This window comes from Paroedura picta, chromosome 6, assembly GCF_049243985.1.
Source record: "Paroedura picta isolate Pp20150507F chromosome 6, Ppicta_v3.0, whole genome shotgun sequence".
Classification (NCBI taxonomy): domain Eukaryota; kingdom Metazoa; phylum Chordata; class Lepidosauria; order Squamata; family Gekkonidae; genus Paroedura; species Paroedura picta.
In genome coordinates, this window is record NC_135374.1 from 846,587 (window position 1) to 871,372 (window position 24,786).

At 50.4% G+C, this 24,786-nt stretch overlaps 2 protein-coding genes across 2 annotated transcripts; both read left to right on the plus strand.

Moving 5' to 3' along the window:
* The first annotated feature begins 2,941 nt into the window (after positions 1-2,941).
* LOC143840534 (olfactory receptor 51E1-like) lies at positions 2,942-13,646 on the plus strand. Its single transcript, XM_077344145.1, has 2 exons — positions 2,942-3,154; positions 12,648-13,646. Exons 1-2 carry the CDS (start codon positions 2,942-2,944, stop codon positions 13,644-13,646), a joined length of 1,212 nt encoding a protein of 403 aa, XP_077200260.1.
* A 6,570-nt stretch (positions 13,647-20,216) lies between these two features.
* Positions 20,217-21,527, plus strand: LOC143840535 (olfactory receptor 52N4-like). The gene is made up of 2 exons (XM_077344146.1): positions 20,217-20,347; positions 20,519-21,527. The coding sequence occupies exons 1-2, from the start codon at positions 20,217-20,219 to the stop codon at positions 21,525-21,527; spliced, it is 1,140 nt and encodes a 379-aa protein (XP_077200261.1).
* Positions 21,528-24,786: the final 3,259 nt, after the last annotated feature.

Below are 24,786 nucleotides of genomic sequence, written 5' to 3' on the forward strand. Positions count from 1 at the left end.
AGGGAAAGAATGCCTGGCAAAGCCTCCCTAGAACTGTCATTGTATCACAGAAGGCTCCTTGTCCACGGCCTCTGCCTTTAGTGAACAATCGACCAAGCTCCTGCAACGGAGGATAGCTTAGATTGATGTGGAGGTCAAAAGCAGAGAGAGGTTCACGCAACCAGGACCTTCCTTCAGCTGGCAAGCAAAAAGGCCAGGCAAGGCCCTTGCCCTTCAACAGTAAAATGAGCTCAAGAGGCCCCACATATTGACCAAGAAAGGATAACGCATAGAATCAGAGAGTTGGAAAGGTCACATAGGCCAACCCCCTGCAGAATGCAGGAACTCCTTATGTGTTGTGACCGGTCAGCCCAATTTGCTCCAGGGCCCCTCTTCTGCTTCTGTGCCTTTGTCATCTTTGTGACAAAGTTCTCTCCATAAATTCGCAATTTGAGGTATTGGCCATCAGATACAGAGCCCTTCATGGACCTTCCCGCCTGCAAGTCTGTCTCTCCCACAATGTTCTACCACAAATGCTTCTCTCATCTGTTCTGGGTCTTCTGAAAATGGCAACCTGCAGATGGTGGCCTTCTCCACTGTGGCCCCCTGTTGGAACTGCAACCAGCAAGTGAATTGGTGGAGTCAACCTTGAAGGCTCGTTGTTAATCTGATATAAGAACCACAGATTCCTCCTTTGGTTGATCGCATTAAGGGCTGCAGTGAGAAACCAGTTATTACATGGCGTTGGGGCAGAAATATTCGGGAAATCGTTTATGCCTTTAAAATGTTCCATTCATACTTTACCATTGGGCAACTATCGCTGTGGCAAATGTATGCAAATATATGCTGAAAATGAGGGAATACCAACACACCAATGGTTTCAATGTTCAAATTGATCAGTTTTTTACTTGTGAATCTAACAACATCTTATATATGATCATATGCAAATCTAAATTTTGTTATGTTGGAATGTCTACTAGACCAGTGGTCCCCAACTTTTTTATCACCGGGGACCAGTCAACGCTTGACAATTTTACTGAGGCCCGGGGGGGGGTAGTCTTTTGCTGAGGGACGTCGCTGCCACTGGAACCCCTGCTCCACTTGCTTTCCCGCCGGCACCCCTGACTTCCCTCTGCCCGCTGAGGTGTGCTGCCACCAGTAGCTGCACAATGCCATGCCGAGGGGGAGCCCCAGCCACGGTGGCTGCTGGAGAGCCCCAAAGGTGAGCCGGTGGCAGAGTGACAGGGCAGCCCCTGAGGCAGCAGCCAGGGAGGAGGACGAGGAGGAGCCGTGACCCGGTACTGACTGATCCACGGAGTGGGACCGGTCTCCAGACCGGGGGTTGGGGACCACTGTACTAGACCACTTAAAGTCTAGATTCCTGAGCATAGGAGCCACTTGAGAAATAAGATTAAAGATGCTCCTCTTGTCCAACATTGGTTGGAACACAAACATAGTTTGGAAGAATTCACATTTTTGGGACTGGAACAGCTACATTCTTCATTATACACTAAGGATAAAATGCAAACACGCCTTCAGCAAAGGGAAAGTTTTTCATCCATCATCTGGATATAGTTATGCTGCGGGGTCTCAATGTTAACATTGACTATAGCTGTTTTTTGTAAAAAAATACTTTTGTTACTTTTTACTGTATCTGGCCCCTTTAATTAATTGGTTTCACCTGAAACTGCTACCTGAAACTGCTAGCTCCTGTATAAGTACTAGCGGATGCTAGCCCTCTAAGGGCACCTTTGGAAAAAAGAAATCTATGCTGTGATGAGCATCAGCCAAGGTGATATATTGACATAATGCTTTCTGAAAGATTTATGTTTACATAGGATTTATGTTGAGCAACCACTGATGAATAGGTGGCAGAATCCTGTAGTTTCGGTCATGATTTTACATTATTTAGCTTGCTAGCTTAGTTCTGACGTGTTGGCCATGTTTTATTGTCCTGATGTTCATTTATTACCCTGATGCTCCTTTCTGCATTCCTACCCACCCACCCACCCGCCTGTATCTCTCACATCTTCCCCATCCATCTCCATCCCCTTCCAGAATGCAACTTTGGAATCTTCCTACCCAGTTGTTGAGACTGTTTGAACTCTTTCCGCTTTCCCTGAGGACCCATGGCATGGTGGGTGGGTGGGGGTCCAGAGTTATGTTGTATCCCATGCTTTCTGTTTTGACAATGCCTGGCTGAGTGTACTTGCTTACTCAATAAACGAAATATTTTGCTTCAAGTCAAAGGTTTGCTTTCCTGGGTAACTGAAGATCCCCACCATCTGTAAACCGCCCGTGGCGCCACGGGCGCCACGGACTAAATAAAGCAGTAAGGGGTCCTGGGGCGGGATGAGTCCAGGATGAGGAAGGGTCCAGATTGGACCCTTCCTCATGACAGACAATCGGAGGGACCAATTGGCAGGCGCGAAGCGCCTGCCGATTGGTCCCTCCGATTCCCAGCCCCAGGAACTGCGAGCCGCGCGCAGCGCGGCTTGCAGTTGCTCCCGGCCTGACGTGGCGAGAGGCGCGAAGCACCTCTCGCCATGTCAGGCCGCCGCCCGAGGGAGCCCCCGGCAGTCGCGTGGAGCGCGGCTGCCGGGGGCTCCCTGCCTGGCGGCCTGACGCGGCGAGAGGCGCAAAGCGCCTCTCGCCGCATCAGGCCGCCCCACAAGGGAGCCCCCGGCAGTTGCGCGGAGCGCGGCTGCCGGGGGCTCCCTGCCTGTCAAGCCACACATCAAACCGCCGCCCGTCAAGCCTCCCGACAAGCCGCCGCCCGTCAAGCCGCCCTGCCCATCAAGCCGCCGCCCGAGGGAGTCCCTGGCAGCGGCGCGCAGGGCGGCTGGTGGAGGCTCCCTGCCCGCCAGGCAGGGAGCCCCCGCCAGCCGCCCTGCGCGCCGCCGCCAGGGACTCCCATGCCAGCCAAAAACGGACCTCCAAAACAACCCCGCCTGCATCGAAGATGGCCGCCAACGGCCCGCCGACCGTCAGGACGCTGCCCAAGGGAGTCCCTGGCAGCGGCGCGCAGGGCAGCTGGCGGAGGCTCCCTGCCCGCCAGACAGGGAGCCCCCGCCAGCTGCCCTGCGCGCCGCCGCCAGGGACTCCCGTGCCAGCCGAAAACGGACCTCGGAAAGAACCCCGCCTGCATCGAAGACGGCCGCCAAAGGCCCACCGGGCAGCTGAGGATGCCCCGCCGCCGCCGCCCACCCGCCCTCTCTAAGGTCAGCTTCCTTGCAGCGCGCTGCCCTGTCCCTCCCTATCCCCCACATTCTAGCGCCCATTGTATTTTGTTTACAATGGGCTCTTTTACTAGTATAGTATATTTTTGTAAACAGCCATCCAGTAAAGATTCTCTCTCTTAAACCTCAAAGTTTCTATTCTGCAGCACTATTTTTCTGGAAGGTCTCAGAACCCAGACAAGTCCAAAAGTCCCACCAACGGCCTTCCAGAGGAGGAAAGAAAGGCACCCCAGTCCTGGACTTCTGCAAGATAGGCAAAACTCACTTATTTGCAAGACTTCATTGTCCCTATACTAGATGATTCACCCAGTTACTTAGAAAAATAATTAGGGACTGAGATGTGATCTATACTCCTGTGCATAGCTTGCTGGGACTAGGATCTGACTATGGAAATTTTCACTGTGGACAAAATTGAGATCATAGAATCCTAGAATGGGAAGGGGCTATACCGGCCATCTAGTCCAACCCCCTGCTCTACGGTGGATCAGACCTAAGCATCCTAAAGCATCCAAGAAAAGTGTGTATCCAACCTTTGCTTGAAGACTGCCAGTGAGAGGGAGCTCACCACCTCCTTAGGCAGCCTATTCCACTGCTGAACTACTCTGACTGTGAATTTTTTTCCTGATATCTAGCCTATATCGTTGTACTTGTAGTTTAAACCCATTACTGCGTGTCCTCTCCTCTGCAGCCAACAGAAACAGCATCCTGACCTCCTCCACGTGACAACCTTTCAAATACTTAAAGAGGGCTATCATGTCCCCTCTCAACCTCCTTTTCTCCAGGCTGAACATTCCCAAGTCCCTCAACTTATCTTCATAGGGCTTGGTCCCTTAGCCCCAGATCATCTTCGTCGCTCTCCTCTGTACCCTTTCAATTTTATCTACGTCCTTCTTGAAGTGAGGCCTCCAGAACTGCACACAGTACTCCAGGTGTGGTCTGACCAGTGCCGTATACAATGGGACTATGACATCTTGTGATTTTGATGTGATGCCCCTGTTGATACAGCCCAAAATGGCATTTGCCTTTTTTCCCGCTGCATCACACTGCCTGCTCATGTTTAGTTTACAATCCACAAGTACCCCAAGGCCTCGTTCACACACAGTGCTACCTAGAAGCGTATCCCCCATCCAGTAGGCATGCTTTTCATTTTTCTGACCCAGATGCAGAACTTTACACTTATCGTTATTAAATTGCATCTTGTTCTCATTTGCCCATTTTTCCATTGTGTTCAGATCTCAATGTCTCTATCTTCCGGAGTATTTGCCAGTCCTCCCAATTTGGTGTCATCTACAAACTTGATGAGTAGTCCCTCCACCCCCTCATCTAGATCATTAATAAATATGCTAAAAAGTACCGGGCCGAGCAACGAGCTCTGAGGTACCCCGCTACTCACCTCTCTCCATTCTGATGAAACACCATTGACAACAACTCTTTGAGTGCGGTTCTCTAACCTATTCCCTATCCACTTAACTATCTGAAAATCTAGATTGCAGTCCTTGCAGATTGCAGAGATGGTTCAGAGGAATCATAGAATCATAGAATAATAGAGCTGGAAGGGACCTCCTGGGTCATCTAGTCCAACCCCCTGTACTATTGCTTTAGGATGCTTTGGGCTGATCCTGCGTTGAGCAGGGGGTTGGACTAGATGGCCTGTATGGCCCCTTCCAACTCTATGATTCTATGATTCTACTATTCAGTTCAGCAGTGCAATGGGCTGCCTAGGAGGTGGTGAGCTCCCCCTCACTGGCAGCTGCTTGAAGACCACCAGTGAAGGGGAGCTCCCCACCTCCTTAGGCAGCCCCTTCCACTGCTGAACTAGACTCCTAGAATCCTAGAGTGGGAAGGGGTCATGAAGGCCATCTAGTCCCATCCCCTGCTCAGTGCAGGATCTGTCTCAATCATCCAGGAGAAGGATCTGTTCTCCTGGCAAATAGATGAGGAAGAAATAGAGATAGTGACAGATTTTATTTTCCTGGGCTCCAAGATCACTGCAGATGGGGACTGCAGCAAAGAAATTAAAAGACGCTTGCTCCTGGGGAGGAAAGCTATGGGAAATCTAGACAGCATCCTAAAAAGCAGAGACATCACCCTGCCAACAAAAGTGCGTTTAGTCAAGGCTATGGTATTCCCAGTTGCAATGTATGGCTGCGAAAGTTGGACCATAAGGAAGGCCGAGCATCAAAGTATTGAGGCTTCTGAACTCTGGTGCTGGAGAAGACTCTTGCGAGTCCCTTGGACTGCAAGGCGAACAAACCGGTCAGTCCTAGAGGAGATCAGCCCGGACTGCTCCTTAGAAGGCCAGATCCTGAAGATGAAACTCAAATACTTTGGCCACCTCATGAGAAGGAAGGACTCCCTAGAGAAGGAGTGATTGAAGGCAAAAGAATAAGGGGATGACAGAGAATGAGGTGGCTGGATGGAGTCACTGAAGCAGTCGGTGCAAACTTAAATGGACTCCGGGGAATGGTAGAGGACAGGAAGGCCTGGAGGATCATTGTCCATGGGGTTGCGATGGGTCAGACACGACTTCGCACCTAACAACAACAACAAGAGTTGGAAGGGACCTCATGTGTCATCTAGTCCAACCCCCTGCACTATGCAGGACACTCACAACCCTCTTGCTCATCCACTGTCACCTGCCACCCCCTTGAACCTTCACAGAATCAGCCTGATGGCCCAGGGCCTGTCTGAGCTTTTTAGGGTCATTTGCCCAGTGTGCCCAAATAGATTGACCACTAGACTGTAAGAACTTGAATTTTTTATTCTACTGCAGAAGAACAAAACTGACACAGGTGGGATGCTCCCAAAACAGCCTGCGTGGTTAACAATAGAGATGAATGAAATTATATAAATTCTCATTGGAGGTGGGCAAAGGTGATGCCCTTATGGGTCAAACCAATAACCCTCTGCACATCCCCCCTGGCCCACCCCCCGGACCACCCTTTGCCATTTTGCAAAGTCACCGGAAAGGCCCCAAAAGGCCATTTTCCCTTCCTCCCAGCCCTCCGCCCGGCTCCAATGGTTTAATATAAACAATTCCAGTTACTTCCACTGGCCTTGGAAATAGTGCAGCTGAACACATCAACATAGACCATGGCGGGAGTATTTCAAGAGATAGTCAAGTACATCCATCTCACAAGCAAGGCCATTTTGATTAAGAAATAATTCCATAAGCCAACTTACAGAGAAGAAGAAGAAAACATTACAGGATATTACAGAATCTTGCATTTTCACATACAATGTTTTAACCATTGAATAGGTGCTTTAGGAATCTTCACATTTCATAGCATAGCGAGCTCCTACTCCATGAAGCCTCTCCGTCAGATGGCTCTTCAGCCTCTGTTTAAAGATGGAGGACCCACCACCTCCCGAGGAAGCCTGTTCCACTGAGGAACCGCTCTAACTTTCAGGAACTTCTTCTGGAGATTTAGATGGAATTTCTTTTGCATTCATTTCATCCCATTCGTTCTGGTCCGTCCCTCTGGGGCAAGAGAGAACAACTCTGCTCCATCCTCTATATGGCAACTTTTTAAATACTTGAAGATGGTTATTAGATCCCCTCTCAGTCATCTCCTTTCCAGTCTAAACAGACCAAGCTCCCCTAATCTTTCTTCATACGTGTTGGTCTCCAAACTCCTCACCATCTTTGTTGCCCTCCTCTGGACACGCTCCAGTTCGTCTACATCCCTCTTCAATTGAAGTGCCCAAAACTGAACATAGTAGTCCAAGTGAGGCCGAACCAGAGCAAAGCGGTACCATCACCTCCCGTGATCTGGACACGATACTCCGTTTGATACAGCCCAAAATCCCATTTGCCTTTTTAACTTCTGAGTCACACTGCTGACTCATGTTTAATGTATGGTCTACTAAGACCCCCAGATCCTTTTCGCACATGCTACTGCCAAGACAAGTCTCCCCCATCTTATATTGGTGTATTTGGTTTTTCCTACCTAAATGCAGAACTTTACATTTGTCCCTATTGAACTTCATGTTATTCAGTTTAGCCCACTTCTCGAGCCGATCAAGATCATCCTGTATTCTGTTGCTGTCTTCAGTTGTGTTTGCTACCCCTTCCAGTTTAGTATCATCTGCAAATTTCTCCCCTCTAATCCCTCATCCAAATCATTTATAAACATGTAGAACCACACAGGCCCCAGGACAGATCCTTGGGGACTCCACTTGTCACTCTTTTCCAAGAAGATGCTGAACCATTAACAAGTACCCTCTGGGGACGATCTGTCAACCATTTATTGATCCACCTGACAGAATTAGGATCCATACCGCATTTTACCAATTTGTGAACAAGAATATCATGTGGAACCTTATCAAAAGCTTTACTGAAATCCAGATAAACTATGTCCACGGCATTCCCCTGATCCAGCAAGGTTGTCACTTTCTCGAAAAAAGAGATAAGGTTGGCCTGACATGACTTGTTCTTGCGAAACCCCTGCTGAGTCTTAGAAATCACAGCGCTCACTTCCAGCTGCTCAAGGACCGAGTCTTTGATTATTTGTTCCAAAATTTTGCCAGCTACAGATGTCAAGCTGACGGGTCGATAATTACCTGGATCCTTTTTCCCTTTCTTGAAAATGGGGACAACATTTGCCCGCCTCCAATTGTCTGGCACCTCGCCTGTTCTCCAAGAAGTGTCAAAAATAATGGACAGAGGTTCACAGATGACATCTGCAAGTTCTTTTAGTACCCCTGCATGCTATTCATCTGGCCCAGAAGACTTTGCTTCATTTAAAGAAACTAGGTGTTTGTGAACTGCACCCACATCTTCCAAAGGCCAGGCTGGGCAGACTGTGGAGGAGTGGTCTGCCACCTTCCCACACCGTCTTCCAAAGGCTGGGTTGGGAAGGCTGCATGGGGGTGACTGCCACCTTCTTGGCCCACCCTCCCATTTCCCAAAGACTGGGCCAGGCAGGGAAGACTGCAGTCTTCTTCCCACCCCTTACTCCACAACGCCCAAAGTCCAGGCTAGGTGGATGCATCTGACCCAGCCAACTACTGTCCAGTTTTGCATTTTCTATAGCTGGGTAAGGTGGTTGAGCATGTGGTCCCAGAAGAACTACAGAGCAGTAGCCCATCTCTGGAACTCGGCGGAGAATGCAAATACGACTTGTGATCTCCCAACTGCACTGGCTCCAAATTGAAGATGGGATCAGGTTCAAAGTCTTGGTTCTTTCCTTTAAAGCCCTACTCAGTCTGGAAGGGTTGTATCTGTGGGGCAGCCGCTTCCTCTCGGTCCCCCAAAGAACATTGAGATCTTGTGAGCAAAATCTGCTCAGGATTCCCAGACTCAAAGAAATTAAATTAGCCTCAACCAGGGCCAGGGCCTTTTTGAGCTTGGCCCAGGTCCAGCAGGATTAGAGTCCTGAAGAACCTTAAACAGGCCCACCGAACTTGTAAGACAGAGCTGTTCTGCTGGACTTCTGGTGGGACCTTGAAACAACATGGCAAAGTTAAAACAGTTCCTCAGGGACTGCAAAAGGGAACTCTTCTGCCAGACATTTGGTTGAAGTCGATCGAAGCCAAACAACATCCAATGAGCCCCCTGAACCTCCTCCCCATGAATCAAACGCCCTGAACCAACCGACCATGGGATTGTTAGAATGCTGGAGTTGTTAATTAGTGTTATCTGTTATTGCTGCTACTGTTACCTTTCATTTGAATAGGTTACTGAGGTATACTGCATTGTTCCTATTGTTTCCTCAAAGGAAATTCATCAGGAAGAACTTCCTGACAGTCAGAGCGGTTTCTCAGTAGCTTCCTTGGGAGGTGGAGGGTTCTCCATCTTGGGAGATTTTTAAGCAGAGGCTGGAGAGCCATCTGATGGAGAGGCTGATTCTGGGAAGGCTCAAGGGGGTGGCAGGTGACAGTGGAGGAGCGAGAGGGTTGGGAGTGTCCTGCACAGTGCAGGGGGTTGGACTAGATGACCCAGGAGGTCCCATCCAACTCTAGGATTCTAAATTCCGTCTCAACCTCCGGAAGAAGTTCCTGACAGTTAGAGCAGTTCCTCAGTGGAACAGGCTTCCTTGGGAGGTAGTGGGTTCTCCATCTTTGGAGGTTTTTAAGCAGAGGCTGGAGAGCCATCTAACGGAGAGGCTGATTCTGGGAAGGCTCAAGAGGGTGGCAGGTGACAGTGGGTGAGCGAGAGGGATGTGAGTGTCCTGCATAGTGCAGGGGGTTGGACTAGATAACCCAGGAGGTCCCTTCCAACTCTAGGACTCTGTGTTTCTTAATTCCATCTAAGCCTCTGGAAGAAGTTCCTGACAGTTAGAGCAGTTCCTCAGTGGAACAGGCTTCCTTGGGAGGTGGTGGGTTCTCCATCTTTGGAGGTTTTTAAGCAGAGGCTGGAGAGCCATCTAACGGAGAGGCTGATTCTGGGAAGGCTCAAGAGGGTGGCAGGTGACAGTGGGTGAGTGAGAGGGTTGTGAGTGTCCTGCATAGTGCAGGGGGTTGGACTAGATGACCCAGGAGGTCCCTTCCGACTCTATGATTCTATGATTCTAAATTCTGTCTCAACTTCCGGAAGAAGTTCCTGACAGTCAGAGCGGTTTCTCAGTGGAACAGGCTTCCTTGGGAGGTGGTGGGTTCTCCATCTTTGGAGATTTTAAGCAGAGGCTGGAGAGCCATCGGACAGAGAGGCTGATTCTGTGAAGGCTCAAGGGGGTGGCAGGTGACAGTGGGTGAGCAAGAGGGTTGTGAGTGTCCTGCATAGTGCAGGGGGTTATTATTATTATTATTATTATTATTATTATTATTATTATTATTATTATTATTATTTAATTTTTAGACCGCCCTTCTCCCAATAGGTCTCAGGGCGGTTTACAACATAAATAGTTAAAACACAATAAAATCCCCATAAAAACCCCAATTAAAAGTTACATATAACATAACATATAGCGGCGGTGGTCACAATTCTGATCTTAGTTCAGCCTGGTGGAGAGAATAATGTTCAGAAGAGGGTGGCACCAATACAATAGATCTAACCATGATCTCGGTGTTAGAGATCTCAATATTGGAGGGGATCCTCTGATGGGTTAGTGGGAGAGCTGCCCTGGCCTCAACCATATGCCCTGGCGGAAGAGCTCCGTCTTACAGGCCCTGCGGAAAGCTGGTAGATCCTGCAGGGCCCTTAGCTCTTCTGGGAGCTCGTTCCACCAGGTTGGGGCCAGGACTGAAAAGGCCCTGGCCCGGGTCGAGGCCAGGCGAACATCCCGTGGGCCCGGGACAACCAGTAAATTCATACCCGCAGAGCGGAGGGCCCTGCGGGGGGCATAAGCAACCAAGCGGTCCCGCAGGTAGACGGGACCCAGGCCGCGTATAGCCTTAAAGGTCAATACCAATACCTTGAATCTATGATTCTAGTTTCCATTTCTTAGAATTCTTCAGACTTAAGATATTTTAAATTTTCTACTTTGGAATATTCAAAGTGTACATTTCAATCAATATAATCCACATTGAGCCTCCAAGGCAGGGAAGACTGTAAATGCAATAATTAAACAGTGACCAGAGTGGATGGGTAGGCTATACGGGAAGCATCTCCCCTCCTTCAGTATGTCACGAAGGCTGTAGAAAGCTCTCTGAGGATACCAGGGGGCACACGCTCTGGTCCCGGGGATTTGTACTCCTCCAGGACTGCCAGGTGCCTCTCAACAAAGTTGAAAGCAGTCCCAGCACATGAGCCTCCCAGCAGACTGTGCCTCCCTCTCCGTCTCCTTTGCCTGGCGGGATCTCTGAAAGAAGGATAAATAGGCCCAGAGAGCAAGTCTCGTGCGCAAGGACGATGAGGAGACTAGAAGGCCTTGCCTGCCGGAGGGCTCCTGCCTGAGTGAAGAGGGTGGAGCACTGCAAGGATCAGAGGCTGGTGAGTCACGAACTGACCTGGTGTGGAGATGCCTTCATTTAACGAGAATGGAGGACAAGGGCTGGCCCCACTTGCGTAGCTCAGGTTAGATCAACTCTTGCTAGACCTGGGAAGCTAAGCAGGATCAGTGGAAGTTGAGCCGGAGCCAGCCGGAAGGGGGCAGGAAATGGATTTCTTCACCCCCATGAGTCCTTGAAGGTCCTCCTTTTCTGGTTACGAAGGTAGGGTGGAGCACAGTGCCTGGTGCAGCCTTCCAAGACAGGCATGCGAAACAGCCAGGGTGTCTGTTGTGGGGAGAGGAAGGGACGGCGGTTGGAAGGCATGTGAAACACCCAGCCCTTCATCCCTCCTTTCCTCACAGAGGCCACTAAAAGGCTTCCAGACACCAGAGCCCCCGCAGACACAACGGCCCATGCTCCCTGGTACAACCAGCCGCTGATGCTGAGTACAAACACCTCTGAGTCCCGGCTTCCTTGCTTGTCATGGCGATCCATGACTCAGGGTGCCCTAGGCGTAGATGGGGAGGTGGAGGGAGAGGGGATCTGGCCATTGTGGCCTGGGAATTCTGCCATTAGGAAACCTGCCTTGCCGTTTTTCAGCATTTACCAGCATCAGCAGGGCCTTGAGGGAGAGAACATTTGGCCCCTCTTCTACACATCGTTGTGCACAGGAGTCATGCACCATGCTTGGTCAGGCACGCCAGGTCCACGCAGTTATTTGCAAAATACTCCTGCAAGGTGTGGGTCTTATTGTTAATCGACCTGGCGTTGCACTTGCCACAGGAATGTGGTCCCCTATTAATGCAAATGGCAAACAATGCAAGCAGATATGATCCAGCACCCCCTTGCTAGGCCCTCCCCAGAGCGGGTTCAGAGATGGAGTCACCAGGGAATGAATGACCAGGCAGCCCTGCAAAGTGGAAACGGGGCGGGCATCTCTGCAAATCCTTGCTGGGCACACTCTGGGGATGCTGCAGTTGGCTCTGGCTTTCCAGAGAGCCTTGAGGCCACTTGTCTTCCCATCACCTGCCAATTTAGTTTGAAACACAAGTTTGGCAGAAAGGAACCTTAGTCCAAATTGGAACTAAATGTGAACTGGGCCAGAAGGCACCAGATCCTGGAAGCTGTGGAGGGTCAGTGCTTGGGAGGGAGAACACCAAGGAAGGCTCTGCAGAGGAATTGACGGCACATACATGCGTGCCTAACCAATATGGTTATTTTGGTGGTGGGAAAGGGCGAACATAGAGAAGTAAGTTTCCATATAGAAATTACTGTAAAAATTCTGAAAAGGGTGTGACAGATTAAAGAGCCAACTTAGTATATAAGGGCAGCAACTTCTAAACTGGAGAGCTGGGTTTCATTCCCCACTCCTCCTCTACATGCAGCCAGCTGGGTGACCTTGGCCTAGTCACAGTTCTCTTAAGGGTGTTCTCTCAGCCCACCTCTCTCACCGGGTGTCTGTTGTGGGGAGGGAAAGGGAAGGCGAATGTGAGCTGCTTTGAGACTCCTTTGGGTAGTGAAAAGTGAGGTGTGAAACCAGCTCTTCCTCTTCTTCAGATTGCCGTTCATTCTTCCCTCAGTCCAGGAGGAAGACACCCCACCCACCTGGCCATGGCCCCTCTCCAGGCAGGCAACTTCACGGCTGCCGTGTTCATCCTGGTCGGCTTCCCAGGGATGGAGGCCGTGCAGTTCTGGCTGGCGTTCCCCCTCTGCTGCCTGCTCCTGCTGGCCGTCCTGGGCAACGGTGCCATCATATACATCGTTAGGGTCGAGCGGAGCCTCCACGAGCCCATGTACCTCTTCCTCTGCATGCTGGCAGCCATTGACACGCTGATCTCCCTGGCCACCATCCCCAAAATGATGGCCATCTTCTGGCTCCAGGCCCCCAGCATTGCGTTCGATGCTTGCCTGGTCCAGATGTTCTGCATCCACAGCCTGTCAGGCATGGAATCCACCATTCTGCTGGCGATGGCCTTCGACCGCTACATCGCCATCTGCCACCCGCTGAGTCACGCGTCCCTCCTCTCCACGCCCAGGATAGCCAAGATCGGACTGGGGGCCGTCCTCCGCGGAGCAGCCTTGATGGCCCCCCTGCCGGTTTTCATCAAGAGGCTTCCCTTCTGCCGATCGAACGTCCTCTCCCACTCCTACTGCCTCCACCAGGACGTCATGAAGCTGGCCTGTGCCGACATCAAGGTCAACGTCATCTACGGGCTGGTGGTCATCATTTTTGCCATTGGGGTGGATTCGCTGCTCATTTCTGTGTCTTACTTCTTCATCCTGAGAGCGGCCTTGAGCCTCACCCAAGAGGCACGCCTCAAGGCCCTCGGGACATGCATTTCACACATCTGCGCAGTCTTCCTTTTCTATGTGCCCTTCATTGGCTTGTCCATGGTGCACAGGTTCAGTAAGACCCATGGCTCCCATGTCCATGTCATAATGGCCAATGTGCACCTGCTGGTGCCCCCGGTGCTGAACCCCTTAGTCTACGGGGTGAAGACCAAGCAGATCCGCCTCAGGATACTGAGGGTTTTGGGCAAAGCGGCACACAGATAGGGAGCCTACTCCCAAGAAATCCCACCTCTGCGGTCACTGCTGAAGTAACGTGTTCCTGTTCTGGTTGGTTCCCCTTCTCCTCACTGACACTCTTCTCCTCAGGACTGGAAGCACAATGCCTGTGGGCCTCGGGGTGCTGCCACGGCTATGTTCATTCAGTATGGTTGAATGGGTTGAATATGCTTAGCATGCAGAAGGTCCCGGGTTCAAATCCTGGCATCTCTTGCTAAAGTGATCTGGCGGAAAGGCTTCCACTGCCTGAGACTTTGGAGAGCCACTGCTAGTCCGAGCAGACAGTGCTGACCTCGATGGATCATGGATCTGGCTCTGTATCAGGCATCTTCCGGGGCTGGGGAGGGGCCATGGCCCAGTGGTAGAGCCTCCGCTTGGCCTGCAGAAGGTCCCAGGTCCCAGGTCCAGTCCCCAGCAGCATCTCCAGGTAAAAGGTAAAAGGCAGAAGGGGAGGGGAAAGGCCTCAGCCTGGAGAGCCATAAGGAAGGGCCATGGCTGACATAGTAGAAGGCAACCAGGAACTCCAAGAAGAGTTGGTTCTTATAGGCCGCTTTTCTCTACAAGAAAGGAGTCTCAAAGCAGCTTACAATAATCTATTCTTCCTCTCCCCACAACAGACACCCTGTGGGGTGGGTGAGGCTGAGAGAGCCCTGATATTCCTGCTCGGTCAGAACAGCTTTATCAGGACTGTGACTGGCCCAAGGTTACCCAGCTGGCTGCAGGTGGGGGAGGAGCAGGGAATCAAATCAGGCTCAACGGATTAGAAGTCAGTGTTTCTAACCACGACACCACGAATTCCTGATGGGGCTGCCAATCTCCACGTATGATAATCAAACCAAGAAACAAAACACCGAGTTAAGGCTTTCAAACAAGCTGTCATTCCAAACAATTGCACAAAAAAAATGGACGATTCCAAATTAGTGACAAGAGAAAAACAGAATCTATCCAGTGGCTTAATAAAGCTTGAAAAGATAAAGAGTCTCTTATGTTACTTATTCAGGCTTCGACTCTGCCAGAACGGTCTCTAGATTTGTTTTCCGTTTTCAATCTTTCGTCAGTGGCAGTGAGTCCGTCCTTGTTAATATTTGGGTATAATTAGGCAAACGCTCCTGTATCATGGAGAGTCAAGGCTGTAGAAAAACCCTCTCATAGACCGTTTATGCACTGGGAACTTCGCTGCCCCAGCTCCTATGCAGGAGCACAAATCAGGGGCGGACGATGTGCACCAGGCCAAGTGCTCGCCCATGTGGGTGCAGGAAGAGGTGGAACAACCTGCCACGACTAAAACTCCAGCCTGCAGCCTGGCATGAAACCTCCAGTGCATAAACGGTCATTCTCACACACACAGGATGCCAGATAAGCTGGCCAGTGGTGAGAGGGAAACTACTCCTCAGATGAGTCTTCTCTCTCCCCCATCCCTCTGTCCTCTCCCTCTTTGCACATGGCCTTCCATGGAAACAGATGTCTCTCTCTCTCTCTCTCTCTCTCTCTCTCTCTCTCTCTCTCTCTCTCTCTCTCTCTCTCTCTGCAGGACTCTCCCGCAGAGACAATGCCCCTGTGCCAGACAGGCTGGCCATTTGTGCCAGGGAAACTACTCTTTAGATTAGGCTTCTCTCTTCCCCACTCCGTTTGTCCTTTGCCACTCTGCACATGGCCTTCCGTGGAAATAGATGTCTCTCTCTGCAGGCCTCTCATGAGGAGACTGTGCCCTCATCGTCCCCCCATTTGTGCTGCCAGGCAGGCTGCCCATTTGTGCCAGGGAAGGGCCTCTTGAGATGAGGCTTCTCTCTCTCTCCTTTTGACTGCGGCCTGGAGGTGAGCTGGACCCACATGAATAAGTAGAAGTTTGCCTTTTTTGTTGTATGCTTCTTGGGCGATACCCCCAGGCACCCTCTCGAGTACGTTCTGCTGGCCCCTCTCCCTTGGCTATTTTCTGCCGGGGACCAACAGGTCAATTCGGAGCCTCTAATGGACCACAGACGCCATATTTATTTAATTGTCGTATTGTAGGGGAAAGTGGCATATAAAATCCGTAACCAAGTTGATACAACAGGTATGCAGAAGGACTGGGCAATCCCCCTAAATACTGATTTCTAAATTTTCAATCCACTCCACCGCAGCTGGGGAGAGTACAGAGAGCTCCATCACATCTCCGTGGAAATCACAATACTCGCATTCCTGCGACAGATGGAAAGTAGTTTGGCAGGCAGCATCTGCAGACGCATCTCAAGTGGTGCCACATCACTGTGGGAGGAGGTTGCCTTGTGTGAGTTGGAAAGATGCAGTTTCATCGCTCCAGGAGCTGTCCAGGGTCCTGCCACGGGACTTGGGTCCTGTGTAAGTTGGGTGCCTTTTAGGTAGACGTTCCGTTCACGGTGGGCCAGGTCATTATTGAGGCAGAAAGAGGAGCCTTCTGGTTCTCCCGGACTGGGGAGGAGCTGCCATTGGCGGTCAAGCAAAATTTCCCTGGCCAGAATTTCCTCAGTCCTGTCGATTGATCTGTGCCTGACTGCATGTCATCATAAACTTCAGCAAACGTTTTGGATATCGTCTCGGGAACATCAGAGATGCGTGGCTTGAAAAGACCTGGAAGAAGGACCCCACCCTGGGGGAGACCACGATCCTTCGGAAAGCTCTACAGGGACATGTTTGCTAAACCTGCCACTGATTCTGTTCAGGGTTAACCTCTCGAGGAGCTTAAAACCGGGGCTCAGAAGGGAAATTGGCCTGTAACTTTCCACCAGATGTTTTGCTTCTCCAGGTTCCATAAATAACATAAATTCCACAAAGGGCTTGTTTCAAGGACCGAAGGATCTCCTCTTGGACCAGCTCCCAATTGCTGAGCAATCTACACACAGCCGCAGTCCGGCCTTGATAAAGACACCCCCCCCCCCTATTATTATGCAGGGAAAGGCTGAACCTTGCTGAGCAAACTGCACTCCAGCCACCATGAGCACAGAGTCGGGGGTCTCCTGAGCAATGGTAAGAGAAACCTGGTGCAGCTGTCCCTATCATGCAGGGCCCGGGGGCTCCGGGGTGTTTGCTTGGCAAGCAGAAGGTCCCACATTCAGTCCCTGGCGTCTCCCGTTCAAGGGGACCAGGCAGGAGGGGAGGGGAGGGGGAAGACCTCTGCCTGAGGCCCTGAGAGCAGCTGCCGGTCTGAGCCCCACTGGCCTTTGATGGACCCAGGGGCTCCTTCAGTCGAAAGCAGCTTCTTCATGCGCTCATTTGGGGTTCAGAGAAGCCAGCCCCCCCCACAGGTTCACCATCTACAGTTGGGTTCAAAGATGGTGGTTGGGTGTGTAGAGGGAGAACCGGGGAAGACGCCGTCTTCTGCTTCCTTCCTCGTGCTTCGACTGGCATTCCAGCGGTGAGCAGCGACCAGAAACTGGAGCTTTCCCCCTCCCAGTTTGGAACCTCCACTGCTAACTGTGGGTGGGTGGGTGGGGGGAACTACTGGCAATTTGGGTGGGGAGCAATTGTGCCGGCAGAGTTTAACTATGCAAAGGAGCAGCAAAGCAGCAGCTGCTCAAAGAATAAAACTTCTTATTGAGAAGAGAAACAACTTTGTAAAGAAGAGGGGAGAGAGAGTCCTGACTGACTGACTGACTGACTGACTGACTGACTGACTGACTGACTGACTGACTGACTGACTGACTGACTGACTGACTGACTGACTGACTGACTGACTGACTGACTATTGTGGAGGGAATGCCAAGAGGAACCGAGGGGCTGGTGTCTATCAAGTGGAGGGGGACAATAGGTAGAGTTTTGTGTTTTATGGGATTTGTGGGATTATTGTATTTCAACTGGTTGTAGACTGCTGTGACTCTTTTTTATTCCTCAAATCATTTGACAGCTGTTTATGGAGCCACCTTGGCTTCCTTAGGCTCCTTCCATCTTTCCTTCTCAAGGGAATTGTTTGTGATTGAGCCTTCAGTATTTCCCTTTTAAGAAACTCCCTTGGACTCTTGGACTCCCATCTCTTTCTGACCACAGGACTCTACCCAACATACCTTTATGTCTGTTAAAATTCCTGAAGTCCAGTCTGTATGTACAACTACGTAAAGATTTTCTCTTTCCCACGATTGAAAATTCCAAAAGCACATGGTCCCTGCTACCAAGTGTGCCCACTACTCCCTCCTCATCTACCAGTTCTTCCCCATTGATGAAAATCAAGTCTAAATTAGCAGAGCCCCTGGTTCCCCTCTCTGCTTTCTGGGAAATGAAGCTGTCGGCAAGACAAGTTAAGAATTTAACGGAGTTTGCATTTTAAGCAGAGTCGGTCTTCCAACAGATATCTGGGTAATTGAAGTCACCCATTTCCCCCCTCTTTGAAAATGGTGTAATTTGGTCTAGCAGTTTCTCATTCAAGTCCTCTGACTGGCTTGGTGGTCTATAGCAGACCCCCACAATAATACCCCTCTCATTTCCCACTCCTTTTATAGTTACCCAAATACACTCAACTGAACTTTCATGCTCAGGTACCTGTATGTCTTCACAAGTATAAAGATCCTTAACCTATATAGCTCCTCCTCCCCCCTTCTTTTTTTGTCTGTCCCTTTTGAATAGGTTGTACCCCCCGATTCTAGTATTCCAGTTGTAAGTAATATCCCACCAAGTTTCTGTGATTCCTATTAGGTCATAGCCCCCTTCCCCTATTACGACTACTAGTTCCTCCTGCTTGTTTCCCGTACTCTGTGCATCAGTCTAGAGACATTGCAATCCCTTCCTTGCCTGCCCCATGGTTTGGGGTTTTGGACTTCCTTGCAAGTTAGTAGTTCCCTGCTTATGTGCTGTTCCCTGTAGCTTTGCAATCTTCTCATCTTGAGCTTTTACCATCACACCAGGTTCTGAATTTCCGTCTCGCTCCCCCTTTGCGTCTAGTTTAAAGCCCTCTTCACCAGGTGTGCAAGGGTTCAAGAAGGACGTGGATAAAATTGAAAGGGTACAGAGGAGAGCAACGAGGATGATCTGGGGCCAAGGGACCAAGCCCTATGAAGATAGGTTGAGGGACTTGGGAATGTTCAGCCTGGAGAAAAGGAGGTTGAGAGGGGACATGATAGCCCTCTTTAAGGATTTGAAAGGTTGTCACTTGGAGGAGGGCAGGATGCTGTTTCTGCTGGCTGCAGAGGAGAGGACACGCAGTAATGGGTTTAAACTTCAAGTACAGCGATATAGGCTAGATATCAGGAAAAAGTTTTTCACAGTCAGAGTAGTTCAGCAGTGGAATAGGCTGCCTCGGGAGGTGGTGAGCTCCCCCTCACTGGCAGTCTTCAAGCAAAGGTTGGATGCACACTTTTCTTGGATGCTTTAGGATTCTTAGGGCTGATCCTGCGTTGAGCAGGGGGTTGGACTAGATGGCCTGTGTGGCCCCTTCCAACTCTAGGATTCTATGACTAGATGGCCTGTGTGGCCCCTTCCAACTCTATGATTCTATGATTCTATGGTTCTCCTGAAAATACTTTTTCCGCCCCTTGTGAGGTGCATACTGTCACCTGATAGTAGCCCCTCATATTGAGATCTTAGACCCTGATCCAGATCCATGGAGACTTATGGATCCAGAAGGGTTCCTGAATGCTCTGTGGGTCCTGATGCCTCCTGTTGATGCGTTGGTGGGTTTAGTTGAGGTCAGGCACTCCCGACTGTTGGCTGCCATTGACAAGATAGCTCCACGACCACCTCTCTGGAGCTTTGGGAGAGGAAGAGGGAAGTGAGACAGCTGGAGCAGGTGTGGAGGAAGATTCACAGGGAAGCCTCGGGCACATCCTATGGCACGCTTATTGAGGGCTTATGAGATGGCGGGAGTTTGAGGCAGCCTTCATCGCGTCCACAAACTCTTGCTTGGCACAATTGTTTAGGGTACTTTGGTCGCTTACCCCCCTCGAGGACGGGTGCCAAAATGTTAGACAATTAGAATTAGGCTGTGAGGCATTAGAGCAGGGGCAGTCAAACTGTGGCCCTCAAATTGTGGTCCATGGATATCTGGAGGGCCGAGGTTTGACTACCCCTGCATTAGAGAGCTTCTTCACAGACAAAATCTCAACACTCCATCATGAAATTCCTGCCACGGTTGACATAGTAAGGGGACTGGAGGCCCCTTGGCCACCCGGGAAAACTACATTTGATGGCTTCAGGCAGCTCTTGTTAACCAAAGTGGACAATTTCCTGGGGCGGGTGAGGGCAACCACATGCCCCCTGGATCCCTGTCCTTCCCAGTTGCTCAAGTTGGGTGACCAGAAGATAGGAGGTCCCCTCATGGATATTAACAACCTCTCCCTTACATCAGGGGAGTTTCCAGAGGGGCTAAAGGGGGCTGTGGAAAAGCCATCGCGTAACCTGTGGGACCTGGTCTCGCATCCTGCATTTCTGGGAAAGGTGTTTGAAAGAGCCGCCACAGGTCAGCTCCTGTCATACTTGGAGGAAACTTGACCCATTCCAGTCTGGCTTTCCTCCTGGAGACGATGTTGGTTGCCCTAATGAATGATGACCTCTGGTGCCAGTTGGATAGAAGCAGGTTGGCACATCTCATGTTATTAGATATGTTGGTGATACTTGATGTCATTGACCACCAGTTGCTTACCCATTGCCTTGCGGGGGCTGGAGTACGAGGGACACTGGGCTGAAGAGGTGTCCATCAAGTTTGGCGGGGGAGAATGGGTAGAGTTTGGGGTCTTCAGGGTTTTGTGGTATTGTTGTATTGTATTTTAACTGTTTGTAAACTGCTGTGAGCCGGCTGGACTGAGTGTGCCAGGTAACCAATATAATAAATAATAACAATAAAAATATTGCTGAGATTTCATTCCGCTTAGGCAATTATGGCTGTATACTTCCAACCCCTTTGTTTCTCTGTGTTCCAGTTTTAACCTCTTCGGTGTGGAATGTGTCCTTTGCGAACCCAGCATGGCAGTTTCCAATGAAACGGGACAGGTGTTCTTGGGGTTCATCCTGAATGGGATCCCAGGTCTGGAACATGCTCACCTGTGGATCTCCTTCCCTTTTTTCTCTATGTACTTCATCGGCATGGTGGGAAACTGTGGCCTTCTCTACATCATCTGGACAGAGGAGGCTCTGCACAGACCCATGTACTTCTTCCTCTGCATGCTCTCCGTCACAGACATCGTTATGGGCACATCCACCATGCCCAAGGCCTTCTGCATCTTCTGGCTCAAACACAAAGAAATGGACTTCATCTCCTGCCTGGTCCAGATGTACGTGGTCCATACCTTCACCGGAATGGAGTCCGGTGTCCTCATGCTGATGGCGCTGGACCGGTTCGTCGCCATCTGCTCCCCGCTGAGATACTCCACCATCTTGACCAGTCCCATCATCGTTAAGGTGGGGCTGGCCACGTTCCTCAGAGGCGTGGTCCTCATCCTTCCTTTCCCTTTCTTGGTCGGGAGGCTGCACTATTGTGGCGCAAACATCATCGCTCACACCTACTGCGACCACATGGCGGTGGTGAAGTTGGCCTGCGGTAACATCCGCGTCGATGCCATCTACGGGCTCACCGTGGCCCTGTTGATTGGAGGCTTTGACATCTTCTGCATCACCGTGTCCTACGTCATGATCCTGCGGGCTGTGGTGGGGCTCTCCTCTAAGGAAGCTCGGAGCAAGGCCTTTGGCACCTGTACGGCTCACATCTGCGCAATCACTATCTCTTACACGCCTGCTTTTTTCACCTTCTTTGCCCACCGCTTTGGGGGCCATAGCGTTGCCCCTCATGTTCACATTGTCATGGCCAACCTTTACCTTCTTCTGCCCCCCATGATGAACCCCATTGTCTATGGGGTGAAGACCAAGGAGATCCGGGAAAGTGTTTCCCGGCTGTTCCTTAAGGGGAAAACTGTAATCATTCATAGCCACTGAAGATGCATAAAGTGCTCCATCCAAGGGTGTCCACCCTCCTCGGCAGCCTGGATGTGCCCTTGTCCCAGCACATGGGTGGCTTTTCTTCTGAGAGAGAGAAGCATTTAAAAAAAAACATCCAGTCTAATAAAGATTTGGGGTAACTCTAAAGCTTGTGTCATGAGTCTGACTTGGAAACGCGTCCCCTCACATCCCAATTCACTGGGGCTGGTGATGGTTCAGCTGTGGTGGGGTTAGAGAGAGCCCTATGTGATCAGGGGTAGGCTGACCATTTTTAAAGGTTGTAATTATGCAACCAGTTTGTAGCCGAGAAGAGTAGGGTGACCAGGTGGGGCTGGTGGGGCAGAATTTAAGCTCATCTCTAGGCTGCAGAGAACGGATCCCCCGCAGAAAACGGATGCTTTTTTAGGGTGGACTCTGTACCTCACTGAGGTCCTTATCCTTCCCACACTCCATCCCCAAATCTCCAGGGAACCCAACCTCCCCATCATGTGCCAGTGGCCAGGGAGGAGCTGGCAACCCTCCCACTGACACCAATCAGTTCTCTGGAGAAAATGGCTGCTTTGGAGGAGGGGCTCTATGACCCAACTGTCCCCAGGCTCTGCCCTAAAATATCAAGGAATTTCCCAGCCCAAAGTTGGCAACCCAGTGAAAGCACCAAGTTCATGGCCACAGAGGAGGGTGCCTCTGCTGGTCTGGGAGTCATTCTCCTTCAGGGCACCCACCATGCCAGCCATCCCAGGTATGGAAGGTGTGGGCCTAGAGTGGGGCTCAGCTGAGAAACTTGCCATCTGGCTGGTGGACCAGCCACCTACTGCACTGGCTGATGCCCTGCCGAATCTACCGGAGAACTCAGCACCTCCCAAGGATGCTTATTCCACTGAGGAACCACTCTGTCAGGAACTTCTTCTGGATGTTTAGCCGAAAGTTCTTTTAAATTAATTTTAACCCATTGATTCTGATCAGATAATCTGAGGCAACAGAAAGTAACTCTGCTCCATCTTCTATATGAAAACCCATCAAGTATTTGAAGATGGTTCTCAGATCCCCTCTCAGTCGTCTCCTCTCTAGGCTCAACAGACCAAGCTCACCCAACCTTCCCTCATAAGTCTTGGTCTCCAAACCCCTCACCCTCTTTGTTGCCCTCCTCTGGACACGTTCTAGTTTGTCAACATCCCTCTTCAACTGGGGTGCCCAAAACTGAACCCAGACTCCAAGTGAGGCTGAACCAGAGCAGAGTAAAGCGGTACCATCACCTCCCGTGATCTGGACATGATACTCAGTTGATATAGCCCAAAATCCCATTTGCCTTTTTAGCCACTGAATCACACAGTTGACTCATGTTCAGTGGATGGTCTACTAAGACCCCAGATCCTTTTCACACATTCTTGAGAAAGCCATGCTGACTCTTAGTAATTACAGTAATTACAGCCATCTGCTCTAGCTGCTCAAGGATCAACTGCTTGATGATTTGTTTTAAAATTTTGCCATCTATTGACGTCAAACTGACGGGTTGGTAGTAACCCTTTTCCCCCTTCTTATTTATTTATTTTTAAATTTGTATACTGCCGCTCCCCAACAGGTATTGCAGCGCTTCACATGATAAAACATTAAAATACAATAAAGCCCCATAATTTTCCCAGTTAAACAATAAAACATTAGGCGGCAGCGGCCGTATCCTTTATATTAAATTCTGACCCGCCTTGTTCAGCCAGAAGCCATACCGTCGATTCCAGTGAGAGAAGGTGCTGGTTTGAAGGACCTTGGGGATCCAAGATTGAAATCCCCGGACTCCACCCTGGCCTCAACCATACGCCTGGAGGAAGAGCTCCGTCTTGCAGGCCCGGTGGAAAGCTGGTAATTCCCCATCTTGTCCACCTCCAGTCTTCTGGAACTTCACCAGTTCTCCAAGAATTGTCAAAAATAATGGCTCAGAAATCACATCTGCAAGTTCTTTTAGCACCCTTGGATGCAATTAATCTGGCCCAGAGAATTTGTTTTCATTTAATGAAACTATGTGGTTATGGTCTACCCCTACAATGGTCCTAGGCTCATATTTGACCTGCCTTCCAACAGATGAGTACCCAGCTTGCTGCTGGGGGGTAAACGGTCATGACTGGGGAAGGCCCTGGCAAACCACCCCGTATTGAGTCTGCCATGAAAACACTGGAGGGCGTCACCCCAAGGGTCATAGAATCATAAAATCATAGAGTTGGAAGGGGCCACACAGGCCATCTAGTCCAACCCCCTGCTCAACGCAGGATCAGCCCTAAGCATCCTAAAGGATCCAAGAAAAGTGTGTATCCAACCTTTGCTTGAAGACTGCCAGTGAGGGGGAGCTCACCACCCCCTTAGGCAGCCTATTCCACTGCTGAACTACTCTGACTGTGAAAATTTATTCCTGATATCTATACTATATCGTTGTACTTGTAGTTTAAACCCATTACTGCGTGTCCTCTCCTCTGCAGCCAATGGGAACAGCATCCTGCCCTCCTCCAAGTGACAACCTTTCAAATACTTAAAGAGGACTATCATGTCCCCTCTCAACCTCCTTTTCTCCAGGCTGAACATTCCCAAGTCCCTCAACCTATTTTCTGTGCTTGTTCCCGCCCCTGGCTGTCAATCAAACAGAACAGCCAATGGGCGGTTGTTATCATGCTCCCACAAAGCCCCTTTCCCTTTAAGCACAGTTAAAAAATACACACACACGTTTCAACGAATATGTCTTGATTCTTCACAATGTAGAGACCCATCTAGGTGGCGTGTGAGCTGGCGAGTCATCGTTACCATGCTCCCCCAGGTGGGAAAAAGAATCCCCCCCACACACACGGGTGCGATTTTTGGCCGAAATTAAAGGGAACTGGCGAACAGGGGGTTGTGTTGTGCTTGGGGACTTAGGGGAGATTTAAAGCGCTTCTGTGGAGGGACTGTAGCTGGAGAAGCCTCGCTGGGTGAATCAAGCCTCGCTGGTTCGTTGCTTTCCCTGCTCCGAGGGAAAAAAATGGCGATCGCTTCGCCGGAAGTTCAGCGGAGAGAGCCAGGGGGAGGGACTTTGTTGCAGCCGCTACACTGGGAACGCACAGGTCTTTTTACAAGTGTTGCAGGTTGTTGGCAAGAGTGTAGCGATTTTCTGAGGGTGAATCCACTTTTCCTGATTCCCCAGAAATCGCTACAACGAAGCGATTTTGGCGCTAGTGTTGCAGGAGTGTTGCAGATTGCTCACGACGTCATGCGGAATGTAGTTTTAGTGGCGAAAACA

What these genes read in the sequence shown, in the direction of transcription:
- LOC143840535 (XM_077344146.1), top strand. Translation starts at nt 20,217, where the DNA reads ATGTCATTGACCACCAGTTGCTTACCCATTGCCTTGCGGGGGCTGGAG. An exon ending in GGGGTCTTCAGGGTTTTGTG is followed by an intron (nt 20,348 to 20,518) that starts GTATTGTTGTAT and finishes TCTGTGTTCCAG; the next exon opens with TTTTAACCTCTTCGGTGTGG.
- LOC143840534 (XM_077344145.1), top strand. Translation starts at nt 2,942, where the DNA reads ATGGCCGCCAACGGCCCGCCGACCGTCAGGACGCTGCCCAAGGGAGTC. An exon ending in GGCCGCCAAAGGCCCACCGG is followed by an intron (nt 3,155 to 12,647) that starts GCAGCTGAGGAT and finishes CCTCTTCTTCAG; the next exon opens with ATTGCCGTTCATTCTTCCCT.